A 15,757-nucleotide genomic window follows, 5' to 3' on the forward strand; every position below is an offset into this window, starting at 1 on the left:
ATTCCAGGCTAGACCATTCCTGACTGGGTCTATAAGCAGAAGGAGTAATGTTTTTCTAACCGGATTTCTATGTTACTCAATGGGGCTAGGATGTAAATGTGTTTCTGCTTCAAAGGAAAGCAGCTAGGAGAAAGTTTCTTTTGCAGTGTGTGAGGGAGCTGGAAAGCTGCAGAATGCTGCATGTGATTCCAGGCTAGGCCATTCCTGGCTGGGTCTATAAGCAGAATGATTGCTGTTTCTAAACCGCATTTCTATGTTTCTTCAATGGGGCTAGGAGCAAAACGTGTTTCTGCTTCTAATGAAAGGAGCTAGGGGAAAGTTTCTTTTGCCAGTGTGTGAGGGAGCTGGAACGCTGTAGAATGGTGCATGGAATTCCAGGCTAGGCCATTCCTGACTGGGTCTATAAGCAGAATGATTGCTTTTTCTAAACCGTATTTTTATGGTTCTTCAATGGGGCTAGGATCAAATCGTGTTTCTGCTTCAAAGGAAAGGAGCTAGGAGAAAGTTTCTTTTGCCAGTGTGTGAGGGAGCTGGATAGCTGCAGATTGGTGCATGTGATTCAGGGCTAGGCCATTCCTGACTGGGTCTTTAAGCAGAATGTGTGCTGTTTCTAAACCACATTTTTATGGTTCTTCAACGGGGCTAGGATCAAAACGTGTTGCTGCTTCAAAGGAAAACAGCTAGGAGAAAGTTTCTTTTGCCAGTGTGTGAGGGAGCTTGAAAGCTGCAGAATGGTGCAGGGGATTCCAGGCTAGGCCATTCCTGGCTGGGTCTATAAGCAGAAGTAGTGCTTTTTCTAACCGGCATTTCTATGGTTCTTCAATGGGGCTAGGATGTAAACGTGTTTTGTGCTTCAAAGGAAAGGAGACAGGAGAAAGTTTCTTTTGTCAGTTTGTGACGCAGCTGGAAACCTGCAGAATGGTGCAGGGATTTCCAGGCTAGGCCATTCCTGGCTGGGTCTATAAGCAGAAGGAGTGCTTTTTCTAACCGGTATTTCTATGGTTCTTCAATGGGGCTAGAATGTAAACGTGTTTCTGCTTCAAAGGAAAGCAGCTAGGAGAAAGTTTCTTTTGCCAGTGTGTGAGGGAGCTGGAAAGCTGCAGAATGGTGCAGGGGATTGTCGCTGTTAGGTGCTGTTAGCATGCTGACTGTTCCCAAAGTTGAGGAAATGGACTTACAGAATCCAATATGGATTGTAAATGTAAGACGTTTAATACACAAATCAGAAGGCTTTTTATACTATTACAGGATTACATGTCGATTTCTAATTGGTCCATGCAATACATTTTTGTGGTTTAAAGCATAATCATTAGTAGATACAAAAAAGGTATTTTTATAAGCAGTACGTGTGCTCATATATCAAACCCTACATTTCCAGATGTGCAGATCCTTTGTTCTAAGGTATATTCATGACTGATTCATTACTTGTTTTACTTTGCACAGCTGTATCACAAGGACGCAACATCCTCAGGCCAACTCTGCTTTTTTTTCATAGAAAGCACGAAGCGGACACAGTGTCCTTGGGCTGACCGGTGTCTTACCCGCTGTGTTCCAATCGCCTACATATCGATTGCAAAGCAACAGCCCCTACAAAATTCCCCACATCTCCCCCTTTCTTTTCAAACACTGTAGCAGCGATCCGATGCATCTGCCAGGATAGACATCGGAAGATGCAGGGTCCTAAAAATAACACAACAATAACAATAAGTAATACTATTCCTACAGTTTTGATTAACTCTTTTGCCCAAGCTGAAATTCCCCATGACATTAGCCAATCATCAAAGGGGTTATGATTCGCTGTAATTTTCTCTGTATGATGCTGAAGCCAGTCTACCTTTTTATGGATTGAATCACTATGATCAGACAAGTTAAAACAACACATTCCTTCTACCTCTTCACAGCCTTTTCCTTGTACTAAAAGCAAGTAATCTATAGCTGCTCTATTTTGCAGGGTAGCCTTTCGCAAACTATTTTGATCTACTGCAAGCTGAGAAATAACACTAGTAGTAACATTAGCTTGTTTTGCTGTCCAACATGCTAATCTCTGAATGGCTGACAAGGCATGTGCTGTTCCTATAGGAGGAAACAATGCTCCAAAAACTCTTGCTGTATGAGACCAAAGTTCCACTTCATCACTACAATCAGAGGTTAACATTTCTACATTTCTACGATTTCTTAATAGAGTTGCACTACTTGCAATATGATTTCGGATAAATTCTGAAGTAGGAGTTAGCAAAGAAAGGTGACCAATGTAACATGGCCCTCCGTTACTTTCTTTTGGGATTCCAGGCCACGCTCTTCTACCACAAATCAGGAACACATTTCTAGGCAATCTTAAGGCTTTGGTAATGTTAAGGCACATACCATTTGTGTTCCAACCATAAACCGTGTCTTTAGCACAAAAATCAGAGGTACTCCAATAAGGAAAATGATAGGATGTTAGATCTGTTATTTGACGATTCGTCAGATTGTACGAGCCAAATATCAGACATCCTGACTGATTTGGCATTCTACTTCCTAACAGGTTGAACTCTTGAGGATCCCATGGTAAAGGGTCATTGAGGCTTGCAACTATTAATGCCATACAATGACTTATACTTTTTGCTGTAGAACAATCTTGATGTGTGAGAGATGAAAAGGAGGCTACCAAAGTGCGTTGATCATCAAATGGCAACCCTATCAGGCATGTTTTAAATGGGTCTGTGGCTGCTGATAAGTGTAAGCAAAAGGATGGGTTATTTGTCTCCTTTGCCCAATTCACCCAAAAGTTGTCTTCACTACCCCACCCAAAATTCTCCTGCACCACAAAAATAATTACAATAGCAGATAACCAATACATATTGTTCAACATTTAGCTCAGATCAGTTGTCTCTGGTGACGTTGTGTGCAGCTTCTAAGTCAGCAATTTCTTCTATCGCCGTTTGATCATCCTCCTTGTTTTCCTTGGTTTCAGCATGTAGCCAGGGTCGCACCCACTTGGCTGGCAACCACCGCTCTCCGTCCTCTGTAATGACACAAGCATATCCACGACCCCAAGTTATTAATCTCCATGGTCCATTCCAGGTGGCTGATGAGGGGTCCCAAACTTGCACAGAAACGTGTGTTTCTTTTAAAGGATTGTTTTGAGTAAAATGTCTAAAGATAGGGGTTGACCCAACTTCTTGATTCGACTTTTGTGACCAGAGTTTCCAATTTAAAACATAAATGGCCTTTGAAAGAATATCGTGGGGGGAGTGGGAATGGGAAAACTCCCCCTGTCTTTGAAAAATGGCAATATATCGTTTGAGATCAGAATGCTTTCTTTCAACAATTGCCTGTCCTGTACTATTGTAAGGAATTCCAAATAAATGTTTGATATTCCAGGCTGAAAGAAACGCTTCAACAATTTGGCTTTTATAATTTGGACCATTGTCTGTCTTAATTGTTTGGGGGTTTCCTAATACAGCAAATGCCATTCTCCAATGTCGACACGTTGCTGACGCCCCCGATGATGTCATGGCAGATGCCCACAAGGCTGAACTATATGTATCTACTGTGACATGAACATATTTTAGACGTCCAAATGACGGAACAATTGTAATGTCTGTTTGAAATAACTCTCTTGCCTCAGTCCCCCTAGGATTAGTGCCTTCTGATTGTAGGGGTGAGACCTTGGCACAATCAGGACACGAGGCAATAATGCCACGAGCAGTTTGCAGAGATATAGAGAATTCCTTAGACAAACTTTTTGCAGATTGGTGAAAGAATGCATGACTTACTTGTGCTTGCTTAATTGCCTGAGTGGCTGATTTGACAGAAACAGAAGGTTCATCAGTATCATTTTGCTGGGCTCCAGCACTCACCACCTCATCGGCTTTCGCGTTTCCTTCTGACAAGAATCCAGGCAAGTTAGTATGACTACGAATATGAGTACAAAAATATAAACATTTTCTGTTTAGAATCAAATTCAACAATTGAATAATCACAGCTTCAATAACCTTGTTAGAAATGTGTCCAATAATTGACTCCTCTACTCGATTCACAACAGAAGCTACATACATAGAATCAGTAATAATATTTACAGGGATATTTACAAAGTCTTCAAACACCATTGTTACTGCTTTGAGTTCAAGGCATTGAACGGAAACTCCTTCTAGTTCTTTCACTACAGTCTTCCATTGTTTGGAAGTGTCACACCATTTAGCATAGCCATATTTGTGTGTTTTCCCAGAAGCATCAGTAAAAACTGTAGCACCATTTTCAATAGGTTGTTCACATTTCAGTGCTTTCTGGTTTAACATCAATTGAGTACCAAATAGAGGAAATGCAGGATAATGATTATCAATAGATGTAGCAATCACTGCAGTAGCAAAAGAATATGACATGTTACACCATTCTTCTACCACTGATTTCATTGCAAATGGTAACACAATCTTAGTTACTTCTACCCCAAAAACATGACGTACTCTACGTTTTGCCTTTAACAGCAAGGAACCAACAAGGTCAAGTTTGTGTAACAGTGATGCATGAGGCTGACTTTTTGGAAATAACCACTCCAATAGTAGGAATGTCTTCTGATCCTGTTCCTGTCCTATTGCCAAATAGTAATCATTGTCTTGTTGGCATAAATAAACATTGATTGGCAAGGCAGTATTGTAACGATATGCTTGTAATTCAGCTATTTTGTTATTAATTTTTTCAAGTGCCTCATAGTGCTGGTTTTGCAAAACTCTAGGTTCTGCTGGATGTTTTGATCCTTTTAGCAACTCTCTAAGGGGTTCAAGATCTTTATTAGTAATCCCTATCCATTGTCTGATCCATTGCAATTCTCCTAATAATTTTTGGACATCGTTCACTGTTTCTATTTTCACATGTAGTGTAATTTTTTGAGGTCTGATTCTGCTTTCTGTCACTATCAGTCCTAGATAATTCCATGGTTCTTGGGCCTGAATCTTATCTTTTGCAATTGTCAATCCCCAGTGCTTAAGAGTCTGTGATAATGTAGTCTTTTCAGTTTCTGTTAAGGGAATGGGAGAAGCAATCAAGATATCATCCATATAATGTAATACCACGTATGTAGGGTGTGAACTCTTCCAATTTTGTAATGCTTGGTTAACATACCATTGACATATGGTTGGGCTATTACGCATTCCCTGTGGCAGAACTATCCATTCAAATCTTCTCATGGGGGCACTGTTATTCTTTGATGGTATACTAAAGGCAAATCGTTGAGTATCAGCAGGATCGAGTGGAATACTAAAGAAACAATCCTTAAGATCAATAATGTAGACAGCCCAATTAACAGGTATTGCAGCTGGAGAAGGTAGGCCTGGTTGTAACGCTCCCATTGGCGTCATTTGCTCATTAACAGCACGAAGATCGTGCAAAAATCGCCATTTTCCTGATTTTTTCTGTATAACAAAAACTGGAGTGTTCCAAGGACTAAAAGATTCTTTTATATGGCCTTTCTCTAATTGTTCATCCACAAGCTGGTTCAGGTGCTCCAATTTTTCATCAGTGAGCGGCCACTGATCAACCCACACAGGCTTATCAGTTTTCCAAGTCAGCTTAATAGTGGGAAGAGCACCTTTGTCAGTGGCCGCTATGGAAAAGGAGTAGACAAAACAAGTTGCCATTGGGAGAGTACATCTCGACCTAGCAACCATAAGGGTGTGTTCATGATTACAGGTGTTACTTTTGCAATGTTCCCCTCATTGTCTTTGATGTCCAATAACACAGCACTTTTTCTCATTTCTGCTAGTCCTGCTATTCCCAAAACCTTCTCAGATGAATTTACAATTGGCCACGCTTTTGGCCAATATGCAGCTGGCACTATAGTGACATCTGCACCCGTGTCAATCATCATCTCAGCTGTAATGGTTTTAGGGGTGATCTGAGTGTCGGGATGGATAATGGTAACAGAACGTGTAGGTTTGTTGTTAGTTATCACCTCAGAGAAAGCTATTAGTGGCTCTGTAGACCCAAACCCTCCTGTTCCTCTGATTTTAGGTGTTGAATGTGGTACACAGGCTTTGAAAGGAATCAATTGTGCTATCTTACTGCCTTTTGGAATGGTAATTGGTGGTGTAAAAACATTAACCATAATGTGAATAACTCCTGTGAAGTCACTATCGATTAATCCTGGTTGTACAAAAATTCCAGTTCTTGTAGCTGAAGATCTTCCTATTAGCAAGGCAGAAAGTCCATACCCTAATGGTCCTTTACTGGTAGTAGGGATTAGTGTAACCTCCTGTGTTGTGATTGTTATTGTTTCACTTACGACCAAATCGAGGCCAGCGCTTCCTCTGGTGGCGGCGAGTAGATCGTCGAGGCAGCCTCCGTTGTGGGGGGTCCGGTCGCTTAAGATGAGGTCTGAGCCGCGCCCCCCACGCGGCCTCCCCCGTTTCCCTGCTGGGGCACAAGAGGTGTTCCATCCTTCTTAAATCGGGATTTGCAGTCTGACGCTCTGTGTCCGAACTTGTCACACTTGTTGCAGGTTCCTGCGAATGGAGAACTCATCGACGATACTTGGTTAGTAACAGCCTTAATTGTAGGACAATGCTTTTTAAAATGTCCCGTCTGTCCACATTTAAAACATACAGGATTTGAGCCCTTGTCCCCCTTTCCTTGTGGCGAGCATTTGGACAATGCAGCTGCTAATGCAGAGGCATGAATTCGAGCCTTTTCCTTCTCTTCTTCCATCGGGGCTCGAGAACATTGTTCTACCATTTGCAGTAAAGAAGCAGCAGGGGGTAAAGTGGCAATTAACCTCCGACATGCAGCATTGGCATTTTGCATAGCAATCTCTTTTACCAATGTCTCTTTCATGTTGGCTGGAATGTCAGGTGCCATTTCAACACCTTCTGTAATTCTGTCAACAAATGCCATAAATGACTCATTATCTTTCTGTTTAATTTGCAAGTATGGTTGTTTTGGAGTGCCGACCTGTGGCAAACTGGCGAAAGCTTCAAGGGCAGCCACTTTGCTTTGAGCCAGAATTCGCAAGTCTAGCGCAGCTTGCCGCTGTGGGTCAACGTACTGACCGTTCCCCATTAATTGCTCTAGGGAGGCCACCCGTAAGGGATCTCCGTGCGGCAGTGTCAAGTTATCAAGCTGTTTCTGCTCTAATCTTTCCTGCCACTTGTTAACAAACATCATATAACTCGTAGGTCCCAGCATCAGTTCAAACAGATGTTTAATGTCTGTGGGTATTAGTGTCTGATGTTTTATAAATGTTTCCATCTGTCTTCTGACCAGTCGATTGTCTATTCCATAATCTAAAATTGCTTTCTGTATTTTGGCAACTGTGGTCCAATCTATAGGCTGCCAGTTTCTCTGTCCATTATTATCAATAGTTACTGGTGCAGCTGTAAACTGAAAATCCCCAGTAATTTCAGCATTGGTTACAACTCCCTTCCACCGGTTTGACATGTCAAAGTTGGGATCTTTTGGGATGTAATCAGAATTTCTCTGTTTAGGAGTCTCCTTTGACTTTTCCTCATTCGCTTTCCCTCTCCACCACTTCCAGACATCATCCACCATTCCACTTGCTGAATCCTCTTTCCTTTTATACTGAGGATACAATGCAAACCAATCTGCAAGCTTTCTCTTATCCTCCGCAGACAGTCTCGCTTCTGAACCATACTTAGACCGCAAATACCAATCGCCCTCCTCTATGTCCATTTCACCATCTCTGATACTTTGTAACACCCGTTGACGAACCCTTTCCACTGACATTTTACCATCTGTATTTTTCTCTTCAGTAACAGCAGCAGGGTGAACACAATTACCAGACTCAATCTTTGTTAATTGTTTCTCAATATTTTTCAGACCTTCAACAATAGACTTATGTGCCTTGCGATAACTCTCTTTAACCACCCTTGATTTGGAACCTTTATCCAACCGTTGCATCTCATTCAATAGTTTAGTCATTGCATCTGCCTGCTCATGTAAAAGAGTCTTTAACTCCTCTTCCTCAGGAGGCAGAGGGACAGTTGCAGGATCTATTTGCGGAGCTGATGGTACCGCTTGTCCCACTTCCATAGGCTCGGGGACTTGTGAACCTCCCGCTCCCTTATCGGGGTCCCAATCAGGAATGAGATAATCGTAAGGACCTTGGGTAGCAGGGCAAACAGTTTTCGTCTCAGTTTTTATCTCAGTTTTTGTCTCCGCGGCAGTTTTTGTCTCCGCCCCCGATCCCGATGTTACTTTATTTTTAGCGTCTTTCAAGATGGTCTGAATTATTGCTTCAACTTCTGCCTCCGCTCCTATTTTTTGTACTAAGAGACTGATCTGTCGATAGGTTGAAGCAAGTCTTTTTGCTTCTTTATTATCAGTCTGGACAGATTCCCATATTTCCTCCCCTATATGCTTCCACGTCTCGTCTTTAAAAACTTGTGCAGTTTCCTTGAGTAAGCCTCTACGGCGTGCCCAAGACAACAAATCTGTCACTAGAGCCCGATCCAGCGGGTCTCCAGCTTTCTGTCCAAATTTCAACAAGGCTTCAACAGAAGCTTTTTCTATTCCCGGGGCCGTATTCCCCATTCCGCGCCTTTTCCCTGCTCAAGGCAGCCGACTCACCTGCTGAGTCGAAAATCCGTGGTACCACTCACGCCTCTCTCGGACGTCCGGCCGCAGCCGCCGCGGAATTTCTTTTCTTTTTCCCCGCTTTGCAGTCAGCTCAGCTCTCTTCCCGGGTATCAGGTCTCTTGCTGATCACGTCGGGGGTCACCAGATGTCGCTGTTAGGCGCTGTTAGCATGCTGACTGTTCCCAAAGTTGAGGAAATGGACTTACAGAATCCAATATGGATTGTAAATGTAAGACGTTTAATACACAAATCAGAAGGCTTTTTATACTATTACAGGATTACATGTCGATTTCTAATTGGTCCATGCAATACATTTTTGTGGTTTAAAGCATAATCATTAGTAGATACAAAAAAAGGTATTTTTATAAGCAGTACGTGTGCTCATATATCAAACCCTACATTTCCAGATGTGCAGATCCTTTGTTCTAAGGTATATTCATGACTGATTCATTACTTGTTTTACTTTGCACAGCTGTATCACAAGGACGCAACATCCTCAGGCCAACTCTGCTTTTTTTCATAGAAAGCACGAAGCGGACACAGTGTCCTTGGGCTGACCGGTGTCTTACCCGCTGTGTTCCAATCGCCTACATATCGATTGCAAAGCAACAGCCCCTACAAAATTCCCCACACTAGGCCATTCCTGACTGGGTCTATAAGCAGAAGTAATGCTTTTTCTAACCGGGATTTCTATGGTTCTTCAGTGGGGCTAGGATGTAAACGTGTTTCTGTTTCAAAGGAAAGCAGCTAGGAGAAAGTTTCTTTTGCCAGTGTGTGAGGGAGCTGGAAAGCTGCAGAATGGTGCAGGGGATTCCAGGCTAGGCCATTCCTGGCTGGGTCTACACGCAGAAGGTGTGCTTTTTCTAACCGGCATTTCTATGGTTCTTCAGTGGGCGTAGGATGTAAACGTGTTTCTGCTTCAAAGGAAAGCAGCTAGGAGAAAGTTTCTTTTGCCAGTGTGTGACGCAGCTGGAAACCTGCAGAATGGTGCAGGGGATTCCAGGCTAGGCCATTCATGGCTGGGTCTACACGCAGAAGTAATGCTTTTTCTAACCGGCATTTCTATGGTTCTTCAATGGGGCTAGGATGTAAACGTGTTTCTGCTTCAAAGGAAAGCAACTAGGAGAAAGTTTCATTTGCCAGTGTGTGAGGGAGTTGGAAAGCTGCAGAATGGTGCAGGGGATTCCAGGCTATGCCATTCCTGGCTGGGTCTACACACAGAAGTAATGCTTTTTCTAAACGGGATTTCTATGGTTCTTCAGTGGGGCTAGGATGTAAACGTGTTTCTGCTTCAAAGGAAAGCAGACAGGAGAAAGTTTCTTTTGCCAGTGTGTGAGGGAGCTGGAAAGCTGCAGAATGGTGCAGGGGATTCCAGGCTAGGCCATTCCTGGCTGGGTCTACACACAGAAGTATTGCTTTTTCTAACCGGCATTTCTATGGTTCTTCAGTGGGGCTAGGATGTAAACGTGTTTCTGCTTCAAAGGAAAGCAGCTAGGAGAAAGTTTCTTTTGCCAGTGTGTGACGCAGCTGGAAAGCTGCAGAATGGTGCAGGGGATTCCAGGCTAGGCCATTCCTGGCTGGGTCTACACGCAGAAGGAGTGCTTTTTCTAACCGGCATTTCTATGGTTCTTCAGTGGGCCTAGGAGGTAAACGTGTTTCTGCTTCAAAGGAAAGCAGCTAGGAGAAAGTTCCTTTTGCCAGTGTGTGAGGGAGCTGGAAAGCTGCAGAATGGTGCAGGGGATTCCAGGCTAGGCCATTCCTGGCTAGGTCTACACACAGAAGTAATGCTTTTTCTAACCGGGATTTCTATGATTCTTCAGTGGGGCTAGGATGTAAACGTGTTTCTGCTTCAATGGAAAGCAGCTAGGATAAAGTTTCTTTTGCCAGTGTGTGAGGGAGCTGGAAAGCTGCAGAATGGTGCAGGGGATTCCAGGCTAGGCCATTCCTGGCTGGGTCTACACACAGAAGTAATGCTTTTTCTAACCGGCATTTCTATGGTTCTTCAATGGGGCTAGGATGTAAACGTGTTTCTGCTTCAAAGGAAAGCAGCTAGGAGAAAGTTTCTTTTGTCAGTTTGTGACGCAGCTGGAAACCTGCAGAATGGTGCAGGGATTTCCAGGCTAGGCCATTCCTGGCTGGGTCTATAAGCAGAAGGAGTGCTTTTTCTAACCGGCATTTCTATGGTTCTTCAATGGAGCTGGGATGTAAACGTGTTTCTGCTTCAAAGGAAAGCAGCTAGGAGAAAGTTTCTTTTGCCAGTGTGTGAGGGAGCTGGAAAGCTGCAGAATGGTGCAGGGATTCCAGGCTAGGCCATTCCTGGCTGGGTCTACACACAGAAGTAATGCTTTTTCTAACCGGCATTTCTATGGTTCTTCAGTGGGGCTAGGATGTAAACGTGTTTCTGCTTCAAAGGAAAGCAGCTAGGAGAAAGTTTCTTTTGCCAGTGTGTGAGGGAGCTGGAAAGCTGCAGAATGGTGCAGGGGATTCCAGGCTAGGCCATTCCTGGCTGGGTCTACACGCAGGAGGAGTGCTTTTTTTAACCGGCATTTCTATGGTTCTTCAGTGGGGCTAGGAGGTAAACGTGTTTCTGCTTCAAAGGAAAGCAGCTAGGAGAAAGTTTCTTTTGCCAGTGTGTGAGGGAGCTGGAAAGCTGCAGAATCGTGCAGGAGATTCCAGGCTAGGCCATTCATGGCTGGGTCTACACGCAGAAGTAATGCTTTTTCTAACCGGCATTTCTATGGTTCTTCAATGGGGCTAGGATGTAAACGTGTTTCTGCTTCAAAGGAAAGCAGCTAGGAGAAAGTTTCTTTTGCCAGTGTGTGAGGGAGCTGGAAAGCTGCAGAATGGTGCAGGGGATTCCAGGCTAGGCCATTCCTGGCTGGGTCTACACACAGAAGTAATGCTTTTTCTAACCGGCATTTCTATGGTTCTTCAGTGGGGCTAGGATGTAAACGTGTTTCTGCTTCAAAGGAAAGCAGCTAGGAGAAAGTTTCTTTTGCCAGTGTGTGAGGGAGCTGGAAAGCTGCAGAATGGTGCAGGGGATTCCAGGCTAGGCCATTCCTGGCTGGGTCTACACGCAGAAGTAATGCTTTTTCTAACCGGCATTTCTATGGTTCTTCAATGGGGCTAGGATGTAAACGTGTTTCTGCTTCAAAGGAAAGCAGCTAGGAGAAAGTTTCTTTTGCCAGTGTGTGAGGGAGCTGGAAAGCTGCAGAATGGTGCAGGGGATTCCAGGCTAGGCCATTCCTGGCTGGGTCTATAAGCAGAAGTAGTGCTTTTTCTAACCGGCATTTCTATGGTTCTTCAATGGAGCTAGGATGTAAACGTGTTTCTGTTTCAAAGGAAAGCAGCTAGGAGAAAGTTTCTTTTGCCAGTGTGTGACGCAGCTGGAAAGCTGCAGAATGGTGCAGGGGATTCCAGGCTAGGCCATTCCTGACTGGGTCTATAAGCAGAAGGAGTGCTTTTTCTAACCGGCATTTCTATGGTTCTTCAATGGGGCTAGAATGTAAACGTGTTTCTGCTTCAAAGGAAAGCAGCTAGGAGAAAGTTTCTATTGCCAGTGTGTGAGGGAGATGGAAAGCTGCAGAATGGTGCAGGGGATTCCAGGCTAGGCCATTCCTGGCTGGGTCTACACACAGAAGTAATGCTTTTTCTAACCGGCATTTCTATGGTTCTTCAGTGGGGCTAGGATGTAAACGTGTTTCTGCTTCAAAGGAAAGCAGCTAGGAGAAAGTTTCTTTTGCCAGTGTGTGAGGGAGCTGGAAAGCTGCAGAATGGTGCAGGGGATTCCAGGCTAGGCCATTCCTGGCTGGGTCTACACACAGAAGTAATGCTTTTTCTAACCGGCATTTCTATGGTTCTTCAATGGGGCTAGGATGTAAACGTGTTTCTGCTTCAAAGGAAAGCAGACAGGAGAAAGTTTCTTTTGTCAGTTTGTGTCGCAGCTGGAAACCTGCAGAATGGTGCAGGGATTTCCAGGCTAGGCCATTCCTGGCTGGGTCTACACGCAGGAGTGCTTTTTCTAACCGGCATTTCTATGGTTCTTCAATGGGGCTAGGATGTAAACGTGTTTCTGCTTCAAAGGAAAGCAGCTAGGAGAAAGTTTCTTTTGCCAGTGTGTGAGGGTGTTGGAAAGCTGCAGAATGGTGCAGGGGATTCCAGGCTAGGCCATTCCTGGCTGGGTCTACACACAGAAGTAATGCTTTTTCTAACCGGCATTTCTATGGTTCTTCAGTGGGGCTAGGATGTAAACGTGTTTCTGCTTCAAAGGAAAGCAGCTAGGAGAAAGTTTCTTTTGCCAGTGTGTGAGGGAGCTGGAAAGCTGCAGAATGGTGCAGGGGATTCCAGGCTAGGCCATTCCTGGCTGGGTCTACACACAGAAGTAATGCTTTTTCTAACCGGCATTTCTATGGTTCTTCAATGGGGCTAGGATGTAAACGTGTTTCTGCTTCAAAGGAAAGCAGCTAGGAGAAAGTTTCTTTTGCCAGTGTGTGAGGGAGCTGGAAAGCTGCAGAATCGTGCAGGAGATTCCAGGCTAGGCCATTCATGGCTGGGTCTACACGCAGAAGAAATGCTTTTTCTAACCGGCATTTCTATGGTTCTTCAATGGGGCTAGGATGTAAACGTGTTTCTGCTTCAAAGGAAAGCAGCTAGGAGAAAGTTTCTTTTGCCAGTGTGTGAGGGAGCTGGAAAGCTGCAGAATGGTGCAGGGGATTCCAGGCTAGGCCATTCCTGGCTGGGTCTACACACAGAAGTAATGCTTTTTCTAACCGGCATTTCTATGGTTCTTCAATGGGGCTAGGATGTAAACGTGTTTCTGCTTCAAAGGAAAGCAGCTAGGAGAAAGTTTCTTTTGCCAGTGTGTGAGGGAGCTGGAAAGCTGCAGAATGGTGCAGGGGATTCCAGGCTAGGCCATTCCTGGCTGGGTCTACACGCAGAAGTAATGCTTTTTCTAACCGGCATTTCTATGGTTCTTCAATGGGGCTAGGATGTAAACGTGTTTCTGCTTCAAAGGAAAGCAGCTAGGAGAAAGTTTCTTTTGCCAGTGTGTGAGGGAGCTGGAAAGCTGCAGAATGGTGCAGGGGATTCCAGGCTAGGCCATTCCTGGCTGGGTCTATAAGCAGAAGTAGTGCTTTTTCTAACCGGCATTTCTATGGTTCTTCAATGGGGCTAGGATGTAAACGTGTTTCTGCTTCAAAGGAAAGCAGCTAGGAGAAAGTTTCTATTGCCAGTGTGTGAGGGAGATGGAAAGCTGCAGAATGGTGCAGGGGATTCCAGGCTAGGCCATTCCTGGCTGGGTCTACACGCAGAAGTAATGCTTTTTCTAACCGGCATTTCTATGGTTCTTCAGTGGGGCTAGGATGTAAACGTGTTTCTGCTTCAAAGGAAAGCAGCTAGGAGAAAGTTTCTTTTGCCAGTGTGTGACGCAGCTGGAAAGCTGCAGAATGGTGCAGGGGATTCCAGGCTAGGCCATTCCTGGCTGGGTCTACACACAGAAGTAATGCTTTTTCTAACCGGCATTTCTATGGTTCTTCAATGGGGCTAGGATGTAAACGTGTTTCTGCTTCAAAGGAAAGCAGCTAGGAGAAAGTTTCTTTTGCCAGTGTGTGTCGCAGCTGGAAACCTGCAGAATGGTGCAGGGATTTCAAGGCTAGGCCATTCCTGGCTGGGTCTACAAGCAGGAGTGCTTTTTCTAACCGGCATTTCTATGGTTCATCAATGGGGCTAGGATGTAAACGTGTTTCTGCTTCAAAGGAAAGCAGCTAGGAGAAAGTTTCTTTTGCCAGTGTGTGAGGGAGCTGGAAAGCTGCAGAATGGTGCAGGGGATTCCAGGCTAGGCCATTCCTGGCTGGGTCTACACACAGAAGTAATGCTTTTTCTAACCGGCATTTCTATGGTTCTTCAGTGGGGCTAGGATGTAAACGTGTTTCTGCTTCAAAGGAAAGCAGCTAGGAGAAAGTTTCTTTTGCCAGTGTGTGAGGGAGCTGGAAAGCTGCAGAATGGTGCAGGGGATTCCAGGCTAGGCCATTCCTGGCTGGGTCTACACACAGAAGTAATGCTTTTTCTAACCGGCATTTCTATGGTTCTTCAATGGGGCTAGGATGTAAACGTGTTTCTGCTTCAAAGGAAAGCAGCTAGGAGAAAGTTTCTTTTGCCAGTGTGTGAGGGAGCTGGAAAGCTGCAGAATGGTGCAGGGGATTCCAGGCTAGGCCATTCCTGGCTGGGTCTACACACAGAAGTATTGCTTTTTCTATCCGGCATTTCTATGGTTCTTCAATGGAGCTAGGATGTAAACGTGTTTCTGCTTCAAAGGAAAGCAGCTAGGAGAAAGTTTCTTTTGCCAGTGTGTGACGCAGCTGGAAAGCTGCAGAATGGTGCAGGGGATTCCAGGCTAGGCCATTCCTGACTGGGTCTATAAGCAGAAGGAGTGCTTTTTCTAACCGGCATTTCTATGGTTCTTCAATGGGGCTAGGATGTAAACGTGTTTCTGCTTCAAAGGAAAGCAGCTAGGAGAAAGTTTCTTTTGCCAGTGTGTGAGGGAGCTGGAAAGCTGCAGAATGGTGCAGGGGATTCCAGGCTAGGCCATTCCTGGCTGGGTCTACACACAGAAGTAATGCTTTTTCTAACCGGCATTTCTATGGTTCTTCAATGGGGCTAGGATGTAAACGTGTTTCTGCTTCAAAGGAAAGCAGCTAGGAGAAAGTTTCTTTTGCCAGTGTGTGAGGGAGCTGGAAAGCTGCAGAATGGTGCAGGGGATTCCAGGCTAGGCCATTCCTGGCTGGGTCTACACACAGAAGTAATGCTTTTTCTAACCGGCATTTCTATGGTTCTTCAATGGGGCTAGGATGTAAACGTGTTTCTGCTTCAAAGGAAAGCAGCTAGGAGAAAGTTTCTTTTGCCAGTGTGTGACGCAGCTGGAAAGCTGCAGAATGGTGCAGGGGATTCCAGGCTAGGCCATTCCTGGCTGGGTCTACACACAGAAGTAATGCTTTTTCTAACCGGCATTTCTATGGTTCTTCAATGGGGCTAGGATGTAAACGTGTTTCTGCTTCAAAGGAAAGCAGACAGGAGAAAGTTTCTTTTGCCAGTGTGTGTCGCAGCTGGAAAGCTGCAGAATGGTGCAGGGGATTCAAGGCTAGGCCATTCCTGGCTGGGTCTACACGCAGGAGTGCTTTTTCTAACCGGCATT

The 15,757-nt window shown here is 44.7% G+C and overlaps 1 protein-coding gene across 7 annotated transcripts; it reads right to left on the reverse strand.

The window, feature by feature from the left end:
• Nucleotides 1-1,189: 1,189 nt before the first annotated feature.
• On the reverse strand, nt 1,190-9,193 carry LOC135184671 (uncharacterized). Of its 7 annotated transcripts, none has more exons than XM_064160709.1 (3): nt 6,260-9,193; nt 2,857-3,004; nt 1,190-1,680 (listed from the first exon to the last, which is right to left on the reverse strand). In XM_064160709.1, exon 1 carries the CDS (start codon nt 8,521-8,523, stop codon nt 6,340-6,342), a length of 2,184 nt encoding a protein of 727 aa, XP_064016779.1. In that variant the 5' UTR covers nt 8,524-9,193; the 3' UTR covers nt 1,190-1,680; nt 2,857-3,004; nt 6,260-6,339. The 7 variants fall into 7 exon arrangements, with proteins under 7 accessions (XP_064016779.1, XP_064016778.1, XP_064016776.1 ...); XM_064160708.1 differs by having other exon boundaries at nt 2,857-3,868; XM_064160706.1 differs by having other exon boundaries at nt 2,857-3,897.
• Between the last annotated feature and the right edge of the window lie 6,564 nt (nt 9,194-15,757).

Source organism: Pogoniulus pusillus, chromosome 20 (assembly GCF_015220805.1).
Source record: "Pogoniulus pusillus isolate bPogPus1 chromosome 20, bPogPus1.pri, whole genome shotgun sequence".
Lineage (NCBI taxonomy): Eukaryota > Metazoa > Chordata > Aves > Piciformes > Lybiidae > Pogoniulus > Pogoniulus pusillus.